The sequence below is a fragment of the Eufriesea mexicana genome, unplaced genomic scaffold (genome assembly GCF_001483705.2).
Source record: "Eufriesea mexicana isolate 0111107269 unplaced genomic scaffold, ASM148370v2 scaffold1312, whole genome shotgun sequence".
In the NCBI taxonomy this organism is placed as follows: domain Eukaryota; kingdom Metazoa; phylum Arthropoda; class Insecta; order Hymenoptera; family Apidae; genus Eufriesea; species Eufriesea mexicana.
This window is the reverse complement of record NW_016909446.1, coordinates 1,934,716-1,947,270: the sequence shown is the minus strand read 5'-3', so window position 1 is coordinate 1,947,270 and position 12,555 is coordinate 1,934,716. Positions and strand designations below refer to the sequence as shown.

At 28.4% G+C, this 12,555-nt stretch overlaps 2 protein-coding genes across 2 annotated transcripts in view; one reads left to right on the top strand and one right to left on the bottom strand.

The window, feature by feature from the left end:
• The first annotated feature begins 4,390 nt into the window (after positions 1–4,390).
• Positions 4,391–10,884, top strand: LOC108547924 (putative fatty acyl-CoA reductase CG5065). The gene is made up of 9 exons (XM_017900642.1): positions 4,391–4,642; positions 5,967–6,199; positions 8,884–9,047; positions 9,143–9,278; positions 9,368–9,567; positions 9,639–9,891; positions 9,981–10,171; positions 10,278–10,535; positions 10,620–10,884. The coding sequence occupies exons 2-9, from the start codon at positions 5,984–5,986 to the stop codon at positions 10,753–10,755; spliced, it is 1,554 nt and encodes a 517-aa protein (XP_017756131.1). The 5' UTR covers positions 4,391–4,642; positions 5,967–5,983; the 3' UTR covers positions 10,756–10,884.
• Positions 10,885–11,009: 125 nt separating this feature from the next.
• Positions 11,010–12,555, bottom strand: part of RpS3A (ribosomal protein S3A) — a 2,808-nt gene continuing 1,262 nt past the window's right edge. Inside the window, exons 2-5 of the mRNA XM_017900641.1 lie at positions 12,280–12,383; positions 11,715–12,037; positions 11,304–11,465; positions 11,010–11,220 (exon numbers count right to left, since the gene is read on the bottom strand). Of these exons, the coding sequence (XP_017756130.1) occupies positions 11,068–11,220; positions 11,304–11,465; positions 11,715–12,037; positions 12,280–12,383 (742 nt within the window). The 3' untranslated portion in view covers positions 11,010–11,067. The remainder of the gene's footprint in view (positions 11,221–11,303; positions 11,466–11,714; positions 12,038–12,279; positions 12,384–12,555) is intronic.

Here is a 12,555-nt window from a genome sequence, read left to right as displayed (position 1 = left end):
TTAATTTTACCTCGATGAGATAATGTATCTTTATTTTTATTCTTTTTTATTGTCAAGATAAAAAATAAAAACTATTATTAATTATTAACAAGTTGAAACTAAAATTATTAGTTTTGATTCATGTAATAAAAAGAACGAAATATGTTATTAACTAGTTTAAAAAATCGTAATTGTAAATGCAACCCCTTTAAGAACGGTATAAGTGAATCATTAAGATAGGTATACTTTACTAAAAAAATGATTACCTAAAAATATAATATAAAATAATTGAATAAACTAATAATTGAATAAAAATTAGAAATTTCTAAAAATCTGACTTAAATCATCTGTAAAAAATTTAATGAATATTTTGTATATATAGATTGTAAAGAATGTAATAACAAATAAAAGGTGACGAAAAAATTATATCAATATTATTTTAAGGGAATACAATTAAGGAAATTACTTTAACAGCACCCATTAGATATTTTATTTGAAAAATGAAATGTTATTACTATTACGCTTCGAATCACGTATACCACTGTTGGTACATACTGACAGCAGTTTCATATGCATTAGAAACATCAACGACTTGAATAGAAAGTTCACAGTAGAATGTATGCAATTTATGTGACACGAAACGTGTTAAACGTTTCTGTCAATACATGTTAAACACTTTATTATTTTTGTTATCAAAATGATCTTATATTATCTTTTCTATTACCATGAACAAATTTACTGGTAGGACAATCTAGAACAGTCCAAAGAAGTCTAGAATACGGGTTATTCTTAATATTTACAAATTTCTCTAGCTACGATCGAGGATATAATCGCGTGCTGACATTTTAAAATTTCGAAATTTTCGCTCTCTCGCGAACATGACCTCACACGATCGTTTCCGCGAAATTTTGTTCACTCGTGACTCCTTTACCACGCAAATATTTAAAGCAACGTTTTCAAACAGAAACGAAAGTTTCCGCTTCGTCATAGAATGTACGCTTTACTTGACTAATAATGACATCTATAGTAATCACGAATGCAACACTTCGCTAACGTAAGAAAACGTACTCACTCTCTGCTTAAAATGTTTGTTTTAAATTATTTTATATTCAAACATACATGAAAATATATTAGTTTTCTCTGAATTTTGAATATGTCCGACATTAAATCACAATTTTTTTGGTCGAGTTTAAAAATAGTTTATTCACCTTTTTCAATGTCCCAGGCATAAAACGCGTAAAATGTGCTCGTAATCCATCTGACTGAATCTGCTGTATTTTTGCATGCCTTACATAAAGAACGGAATTATCCAATAAAGGTAGAAAATTGGGTAAGAACGACCACTTAAATTGCAAGGTAATGATCGTAAACGAAAATTTGAGAACAAATGTCTGAAAAAATAAAAAAATAGGTTAAATCTTCGATCAATTAATTTTTTACATTCAGTAAATTAAATTTAGCTACTATTTTCATTAAATATTACATACTACATATTCAATGAAATAAAATGGTAGTCGTAAATAGAATAATTTAACGCTAATTTTGAATGTAAAAAGAATATTTAATACAAACACAACTGACAGTCGACAGATATAAATAATTAAGTGCTATTTCTACGATGCATCTCCAATCAGCAAATGACAGTTACTTGCTCTGAGCAAAAACAAAAACTAAATGAAAAATCACGAAGCACGCGGCGGACACGTACGCCCAGTATCCGAAGAATGTCGAAATCGGTTTCGTACGCTTTCGTACTCCGTCGTGTTCGTTCTTTCCCCCGGCACTCTCATTTTCACTCTCACTTTCTCACTCCGACTCTCACTCCTTGACCATCGGTCACAGGTGTACAGGCATGTTTCTTTCAGACGAAGATACCTTCTTGTACGCACGTTCTCGTCCAGACTCATCCTCGTTTTAACATTTTTTCTTTTTATTAATTCATTTTTCTTAATAAATGTTGGTTCTTTCTTATTCTTTCATTTTTTCTTTTCAAAGAAAATTATGATAAAAATTATCGTTTATCGTTAAACCTTATTTTCAAATTTCATGTTGGTTTTTTCGATAATTTATCAACTCGTAATGAGCATGCTAGTGCATATTAGTATAAATGTAGTATAATCTACCGTGGTGTGACTTATCTAGTCTCTGCAAGAAGTATAGTGCAATACGTATTTAATTGAAATTGCTCTGTTCGAGGTAATTTTATGACAAATATTCGTAATATTTATAAACGATTCGTTATAATAACGAGTCGAAATTTTGATATTTACGTCACACGGCTAATTAAGTGTTATCTTCTGTATATTCTCAATGAAAATAATTTCTATATATTTATCGGCAATGAATATTATTTAAAAGTATAAATATGCCGAATTTTGCTTGTCTGCATTTAGAAATTAAATTATTCAATCCTCATGAATATTTATGATCATAAAATTATTAAAAATCTCTTCTATTTCAGAACACTGCAAAGATAAAATTGAGTAAAAATAATTTAAGTACATAGAAATACACAAATTTTTAATTTCGATATAGCAATACCAAATTCTTAAATTCTAGACATTATCCAAATAGTTCTACCCTTAGTTTTAATTGTTAGTTGACTATATAAAAACTCATTAAAATGGAATTTTGATTTCACGAATAACCAATAATAAATCATTCTATATTTATTGCCGATTCATTCTTCAAAAGGTGATAGAGTTAACTGGACGAGAGTTAAGAAAGTAAAATTACATCAGCTAGAATAGAGGTTAATCCGCGTCGGTTGATATTACGATTACTAAAAAAGAACAAAGCAATTGCCGACTATCCGGTTACGAATTTTCACAGCCAGAAACACAAAGAATTTTGTGGAATTAACATTTCCATCAGAAAAACTGGTTTTCGACGATTTATTCTTAGACTAATCGTTTCGAAACATGTAACGCAATATAACAGTATTTTCCTGAATCATGAAATATTAATTCTATGTGACTATAATTTGAAAGTTTGTGTCATATTATAATAATTTTTTGTAATAATAGAATTCGTTTATTACTAAATATTTTGTTTTTAAATATACGAACATGTGATAAATGAAATCAATTTTTCAATTTTTTAATTTTTATTTTTACTGTTGAAAACCAATGGCGTATTTATAAATGGATGTGATCGTTGTTAATGTTACGTATGCTATTAAAAATGACTGAAATGAATAAATATATACAAAGAGAAATTATACTTTAAAATCAAGAGGGACAGATATATAAATTTTTAATGAGTATAAGCAGAGAGAGCACGTAATAAAACCTGTATGTTATTTATAGGTAATCCTCATTTGCCATAAATGAAATTCCCGTTGTCACTATTACTCTAATTCTCAGGTAATTTCGAAATATCCCTGATATCGACTAGAAATAGATTCCCCTCTGATTCAGCAAATTATAGCTGTATGATTTTACGTATCGAGATTTAATATAGTAATAATAACTTTCATTAAAAGAAATTATATAAAATTTCTAAAAAATATACATGAATTAAAAAATATTATGTTATGTCGTCTACATTTATTTGAATATACACGATTTGTTTATATAATTGTACTGTATACATAAACTCATATAATAATTAAATTTGTATCAATAATATATTAACGATCAGTTGATAAGTAAGAACCCTGCATAAGTGGTCCAGTATGTTACATATTTATTCAAACTTTCTGCTATTCTGTTGGATATGCTAAAAAATATGTGTATACACATTCCTAAGTTGACGTAAAACATCGCTAATACCAAATTGGGCAATCGAAGAAAGAGAGAGTTCGGCATGAGCTGATTCCTTCTACAAGTTATGTAATTTAATAAAGGGCTTGTGAATTTTGATAATCCGGTAAAACCTACGGTCTCGTAGACTCATAATTGTGTTTTGCAATTGCTTGTTACATCTATCTATTTTCTCTAATTTTAAGATTGTTGTTAGCGCTAACAGAGAATCATTAATTTTTTCTTTTAATGCAATATGATATGTAAAATACTAATTTTAAAAAGTTGAATTGTTTCTGTATCTGTTTCCAAGAAATGAAAGAAATTTGTCTGTTACTATTTATTTTTGTTATTAAGTATTTTTATAAATGTTTCAATTCGGATTGATATATTTCATCAACTCAATTTAGTATTGAAAAGAACGCTAAAAGGTAAGAGTGGCAGTAATGTAAAAAGTAAGGTTAATTAGGATATATATTTATAAGTACTTCCTCTGTTGTTAAATTTATTCTGAAAATGAATCACACCGATTTACATACATACGTTTCATACATTAAATTCGTACGTTAATGAAATTATTTTACAAAATTATATAATGAAATATACACGGATAAACAATTACGTGACTTGAATAAGATTGAGTTCTTCCCTTAAGTAAGAGTGGGGGAACACGGTCTAGCCAAAAGCGAATACGAGACTGCATCGAGTGCCGATGATCATCCAGGGAAATATTCGGTGTACGTTATGCTTTCTCAGTCTGTATCGAGCTCACCGTTGAAGTAACAGCGATTGACTGTAACTGGTCACTCTTGAACTAGTGATTGTGCTTTAATATCGTCTCGTTCCTACATTGTTTACTTGCAACCAGTCGTTATTTCGAATAAAGCGTGAGCTTGACGAAATTTCTTTCATTCCTGGAAGTAAGTGTTCGACATTCAAAGCGAGTCCTTTTTCGTTTTTTTATTAAATATTTACGAATATTACGCTGAAAAATTATGGCGAATTCACAAGGGTTACGTTTTACTATCCGTGAAAATTTTGTTTTATTGTCATAGTGATTCTCATGACCATATATATGTGAAACCAAGAAAGTATAACTTGTTCTGTTATTGTGTATCGTTGTTAATAATGTGTTATTTAATTAAAAATATCGTGTATCGTTGTTATTAATTTGACATGATTCATTTTACAGTAAATTTTATTGTAACTTTTGTATCGATAATTTGATATTTCTAAGATTATTACATCCTCTGTTTATATATAAATATATTTTATGATGAATCAGATTCATATTATTTGAGATAAATCGCAGTGAAATTTTGCTTTGATTGCTTGATTGTTTATCCATTTAATCATTTTTGAAGATATATAAATATTTTATGAATACGAATGGGTAAATATGACAAATCTATGACAACTATGTAGTTATTCTACTAATTATATAAGAAATACTTCATTCAATGGTTTAAAATTCAACAAATTATGAAATCTATCGAGACAGAAGTTAAAAGAATCTTTAACAGAGAAAGTGACACATTTATCATTTCTGTTATTGCAAAAATTTTTTTTAGAATAACTAAGTTACGTTTCTGTCATGCAGGTTTCTTTGTCAATACGTAGTTATGTCTTTACGTTGTCGTAAAAACTGTTACTGCATCCTTGTAATATTTACATAATAAAAATGTTCTTTCTTGTATGCAAAATTAATTTAAAAAAAGTCGCTATACCTATTGCTTCAAAACATAACCTGAAAATTTCATAATTAATAATTAACTTCAATATTTCATAAGATGTCATGTCATTTCTTACCTTGTATAAAAGCCGAAAAATTTTGCATAAATAAGTTCTGAAAAACATTCCGCTTGCTCAGTTTCATCACAAACACTTCTTATTGCAATTGTTTCATCTGTGATAATATTTGTAATGAAATTTAAACTGTAATATAAACCACTCTTAATGTTTAAATATCGACGTTCCTGTTCGATTAAATTCAACTTTGTCTTACTTCACAAAAGTAGTCACGTGACTGCTTCACTTGTTGCGAAGTTAAGATTGACTGGAATATATTTCAAGCATAAACTAAAGGTCTACACTATAATTTCTGTTCCAGTTGCAATTTCCGGTACAGCATTTATTTTACCTTTGATATAAGTCAGACATACGATAATTTTCTCATAATCACTACATTTATGTCTTTGACAAAGATTAAACAAAAAATTTATAAATTACTATTACATTTTTCAGAGATTAAAAAGGAGATCATGGCAGAAACAAAAGTGGAAGAGATTCCTGATAGAATAGCGGAATCTTTCAAAGGTCAGAACATCCTAATTACCGGTGGTACTGGTTTCCTGGGTAAAGTCGTTGTTGAAAAATTTCTCAGATGTTTACCAAATACACAACAAATTTATATGCTAATCAGACCCAAGAAGGGAAAAGATCCAAAACATCGTCTAGAGGAAATGTTCGACTCACCGGTAAATATCTTTTAAAATTTTTCAAATATTTTTTCGTTTGTATAGAAAATCACATTTCTCGTGTAAAATACAAATTTTCTATAAGACAATTAAAAAGCAACATATGCGTGCAAAAATGTGATTTTTTATCGAAGATTTTTAATTTAAATTAATTAGTACCTTTTGAAATAAAACAAGTATCGGTAAAGATACTGAATTTTAAATAACCGTTGTCGCATGAACGTTCTATGAACTTAAATCACATGGTCGATATTACATAAGTATGAAGAAAAAGTAATTGAACCACTTATATGTACGTAAACAGGTTTCTTATACTGGTTGTTTTCCACTTAAGGGAACTCTTCCTGACCTAATTTTTCAGAATGAATATTTAGAATAAATGTTGCGTGTTTGAAAATAATATGGAAGAAGTGATTCCATAAAATGTTATACTAATTAAATATTTATTACAAACTGCAGTTGTTAATCTATTGTTACAATTGTTGTAACAGGTAGATATTTTTAATGCGAGAAATATTGCAACATATACCTTATAAAACACACTTAGAGAAAGTGTAATTATGTGAAAATTAGATTTTGCAATAAAAGAATCATGATGTGTTAAGCGAAAAAGTTTTAATTGAAAAATTCTTTTCACTCTCAAAGATAAAAGAAAAATCTTCCAAGACCCGACATGTAGAAATAACTCAGGACTTGAAAAATGACGATATGCCAACGCATTACAGATTCTGTTGTATCGACTATTGTACAGTAAGAGAACGCTACTTAAACGATGAATTTTGTTTAATGGGATGAAGAAAGGATACCACGCAAACGAAAATCAAACACAATTGAAAATAACGTGAGAAGTATTTTACCTATACAAATATCTTTGAGAAAGTCAAGATGACTGATATAATGAATAAGCCACGAACTTCAATTCTTCTTTGATCGTTTCCATTACAGTGTTACATAATATTAAACTATTTTTTTTATTTCATAATAAATTTGATTATTCTATATAACTAAAGAAAGAGCTTTTTCATTTATTTATCAGAATTACCAAGAATTAATAAAAAATATTACGACACATTTAAACGTAATCATGAAGAAAAAGAACATTATGACAACAAAAACGAGAAATATTCTAACTACTTATGTCATGTGACATAAAAAAAAGTTAGTTATCAAAGTATTTTCCATGAAGTATAACATACTTCGAAACACTCTCAAAGATTGTAACATGAAGCATCCTAATTTTCTTAGATTTAGTCACTGAAGATGAAGTCCACACATATACAGTAAAAGTGTACTATTTAGAGTGACATGTTACGAGACAAAATCTTAAAAATTAAGTCAAGGTCTTGTACATAGAGAAGAGGATGGAAAATGTTATTATCATCATTATTACCAACTCTCATACCTGGTGAAAGTTCTTATTCCTCATGTGCTGGCCTGTTATGTCACATCTTTCGTACTGCTGCCCCTTGGACCCCATTCTAACACACATATGCACGCATACTAATTCTCTGCGGTAAGCAGCGTAGGCTCAAGAATTTGGTCGTGTATTATACTAATTTCCGAGTACAGATAAAATTTTTGTAGTAGAAATATTATTAATCGCTTATCTTTTGAGTTATTTTCTATTTTCTGATAAACTCCTTTTAATAAAAATATAATAATTAAATAATCGCATACTAGAAAATACGTACATTTGAAAATATACAATTAAATATTTTAAAGATGAAAGATCAAAATTTAACGTCAAATAAATAGAATATTGTTCACTTTTTATATAAAATAAATTACACATATATTTATGGACTAGAATCGTATTCTTTAATTATAGAGCGGTATGTTCTAGTTAGCGAATTTAATTATATCAAATATCGTGGAAACTATGGAACACTTGAAGATTTTTATTTACCTAGAGGAAATATACATTATTAGGAAGAGAAAGAAAGTTAAAAGTCATTTACGTACATGGAATCTAAAACATCGTGTGTAAAAAAAACAATAAATTTATACAAATTCTTCAATTTTTTCTATATCAATAAAACACATCAAATTATTTAAAAAATGATGTCTACGTAAAGAACCATTTGCTTACAATTATTTATTCTAAGAAACGTAATTTATTTTGAAGATGTTATTGTTTGATAAAAAAGTTCAAGCATTATTCATTGTTCTTCCTATTATTCATGTTTGTAATTTAAAGACTCATGCTCATATAAACATCGTTGAATTACAAGGCTGTTAAGACTGCTCTTAACTCAAATATTATACTCAATCTAGGACAATATAAAACTTTACAAAACTATAAAAACTATACAAAAAATTTGAATGCATTACGATATAACATATGTAATATTAATTAAATCAGTTTAATATACATAAATGTATAAAAATGGCACGATTAACTAAAAAGCATTTAAATATTACTAGAAAAATATTTACTGAAAAAAATACTGAAAAATAAATCTAACTTTTACTTTCGTTTGTTTCAACACTAATTTACAATCCTACAAAAAAACAGTGCCTGTCAGAAACTTGGAATACACGAGAAAGCAAGTTTATCGGCAACGTAAATTCATTATAACTTCGTTCCGTGTACATAACGCAATCTACAAAAGAACGAAAATACATTTATAAAGAAATTTTACAGAAAATTGTCAATTAATAAATTAAAAAATTTATTGTTTCAGCTTTTTGAAAAAGTTAAGAAACAAAGAGGGGCAGAAACACTTAAAAAATCTGTAACTGTTATACACGGAGATGTTTCGCTAGTTGGACTCGGACTTTCCTCAGAAGACAGAAAGGTGCTCTGTGAAAAGATTAACATTGTATACCATGCAGCTGCCACAGTACGGTAACGTACTATATAATAAAATATGTTAAAACTTATGTAAATATTAATAAAATATCTTGAAAATAATATTGAATTTGATTACTACATTATTAAAGATTCGATGAATTGTTGAAAAAAGCAGTACTATTGAATACACGTGGTACAAAGCAAATGTTGGAATTAGCCAGAGAGATGAAGCATTTAAAATTGTTTGCACACATTAGTACCTCATATTGTCATCTTGAAGAAAAGGTACTACTATTATAATCGCATACTGTTTAAATTATTAAATTACGAGTATATTTGGTAATATTTGTTTAATAAAATAACATTTTTTTTAGGTTTTAGGAGAAAAACCATATCCACCACCTGCAGATCCTCTTAAAATAATCAAATGCGTGGAATGGATGGATAATGATGTAGTTGAAGCAATGACAGATAAAATTTTAGGACGTATTCCCAATACGTATGCCTTTACTAAAGCATTGTCAGAAAGCCTTGTAGAAGAAGCAATGCCACACATCCCAGCAATTATATTGAGGTTTGAATTAAAACACCATTTTTATAAACAATTACAAATCTTTAATTGTAGAATATTACTTTAAATTCTAGACCAAGCATAGTCATACCTGTATGGAAAGAACCATTACCAGGATGGACGGATAATATCAATGGACCAACAGGACTTTTAATTGGTGCTGGAAAAGGTGTTATTCGAACAATGTATTGTAATGATACTGGTTACGCCGATTATCTTCCCGTTGATATTGCGATAAATGGAATTCTTGCTAGTTCTTGGAATTTTATATATTGGAAAGATCATGAAAAAAGAGTTTACAATCTTACAAGTAGCAGTGAATTCAAGGTAAATTATTATTTTTTTGAACATACCATTTTGAATAATAATAAGTATATGTGGCTAATATTCATTCTATTTTAATATGAAAATTTTAGGTATCGTGGGCAGAGATAATCGCTAGAGGTCGAAAAATAACAGAAAAAGTACCTTTAAACGGAGTTGTTTGGTATCCGGGAGGTAGCATGAAGAAATCAAGACTCTTGCATAATATATGTGTTTTACTATTCCATATGATACCTGCTTACCTCATAGATACACTTATTTTCCTTGCAGGCTATAAGCCAATGTAAGTGCATCTAAGTACTATTATCTTTTATTTATAGATGATAAATATTTTCCAAACCAAAACATTTTGACGATATTAAAGGACATAAAACTCTTACTATAAACAGTATGTGTCGTGTGCAACGTCGGATACAAAAAGGTTTCGAAGTTTTCGAATATTATGCTAATAATCAATGGGATTTTGAAAATTCAAATATGTACGAAGTACGAAGTAAACTGAATTCTGTGGAATATGAAAATTATCAATTACATGGAGAAGATATGGATATAGATGCATATTTCGAAACATGTATACGAGCAGCAAGAATTTACATTCTGAACGAACCACCAGAAACTTTGCCAGCCGCTCGAAGACACTTACGAATGTAAGATCTAATTACGAATTGATTCTCAGAACACCTAGAAACTTTAATGAATTTTTAACTACAATGTTTATATTTTAATTGTAGCATGTATTGGGTTGATATAATCACAAAGATACTTTTCTTTGTGTTATTAATCTATATATTGGCATCCTGGAGTGAAAGTTTTAGAGCATTATTAATAAGAAGTTGGTTGTTCACTATTCGAATTTTGTCGCACTAATTACTTACATTGTCTAGTTTTTAATATCGTTAGTACCTTTACATTTTAATATGACCAAATGAACTATGGATTCCTTCTTTTTACCGATTCTTAGCTTCTTTTGATATAATTAAATAATTATTAATGAAGAACATTGTATTATAAAATTATTTTTTCAATAATAAACATTTACAAATAAAACAGAATTTTTTAAATGTCTTGTTTCAAAAAATAATACACAAAAAAATAAAAAGAATAATAACAATATTCACAGGAATTTGCGTTTTATTTATATCAAATTTTAAAGAATCACAAATAAAGGAAATACCTCCTTTAAACAGATTCCTGTACAGGTGGTTCATAGCCTTCTGGTCTATCAACCTTTGAACCACTTTCACCCACTTCTTCGCTCTTGCTTCCCACACCGTCGCCGTGAAGTTCTAATAGTTTGCTCAATTCGAAACGTGGCTTCTTTAATACTTTAACCTATAATGTAATATATTTGTTATTTATATTCAGATTCAAATAAAATATTGAAACTATAAGAACAATTAATGTGATTTATATACTTTGCGGATATAAACATCATGTAGTGGATAAATGCCTTGTGAGGCTTTTTCAATATCTTTAGCGGTAGCATCCGGTAAGAGTTTACTAACCACACCTTTCAAATCACTTTTTGTAACGTCATTCGTAATCGTATCTACCATCTTCTGTCTAATTTTTTTGACCTAAACATAGAAAAACACACATTCAAGTAACTTCATACATGAACAACACATACATAATTATATATTTTATATAAATGTGTTGCAACATCATACATCACTATTCTCTAATACAAAAATAATGTGGTAAGCGAGTGGCTATTGTTCTATGCAACTTTTTGAAACATGAAAGTAATCACACAACTTTCATTTACTTTAAGTTGCAAATATTTAAGATAAAAGATAATATATTTTATTTGTACAAATATTAACCTGTGCATGTTGAGCGTAACATGTTTTTCTTGTGCTCAGTTGATCTTTGTTGGTGAAACCAATGCAAAAAACTCTGAGAAGATAGCCATCAGTAGTTTTTACATCAACATTAGCTTCTATTAAAGTTTGCCATTTCTTAACCATGGACCTCAATTTATCCGTTGTTAAGTCCATGCCATGGAAGTTAGTCAGTACATTACGATGTTGAACATCTTCAGCAATCAGCCTAAATTTACGAAAAGATCTTTCTGCATCTCCATCATTTTGTAAATCTGCTAAAGAGACTTCAAATACTCTGTATTTCAAACCTTCAGAAGCAATCTCTATAACACAATAAAAGTAAAATTAATAACGAAATCAACCTAATATACTTAAAAATATTTTAAATTAATAATATACTTTAAATAAATTTGTGGCAGGAACAAATTTTAGTATTATCACAAAGAAAATAATACTATGGTAAGAGTCTGCTTTTCTCTATGCAACATAAAACGCCACATAAAGTTCTAATAAAACTATTGTGGAGCTGGTGTTGCAAAATTTTCTTTAGCATAAAATATCTTACTTGTTCCCTGGGTTCTGTTGACCAATGTTTTGCCGACATGACGGTTGGTAAACATAGATGGTGCTTTAACATCGTACCAGTCTTTACGTGTGAAGGGATCAACACTAACAAAAGAGAAAATAGGTTAGAACTTTAAATTAAGCTTTTAGGTTATATATAAACAATTTTACAAATCTAATTTTATAACGTTTAACAATTTAAATTTAATTTATTTAACTTATTTTAAATATCAGATACAATATATATATATATATATAATTCAATTAATATTAACAA

What these genes read in the sequence shown, in the direction of transcription:
- LOC108547924 (XM_017900642.1), top strand. Translation starts at nt 5,984, where the DNA reads ATGGCAGAAACAAAAGTGGAAGAGATTCCTGATAGAATAGCGGAATCT. An exon ending in AGGAAATGTTCGACTCACCG is followed by an intron (nt 6,200 to 8,883) that starts GTAAATATCTTT and finishes TTATTGTTTCAG; the next exon opens with CTTTTTGAAAAAGTTAAGAA. An exon ending in CTTGCAGGCTATAAGCCAAT is followed by an intron (nt 10,172 to 10,277) that starts GTAAGTGCATCT and finishes TACTATAAACAG; the next exon opens with TATGTGTCGTGTGCAACGTC.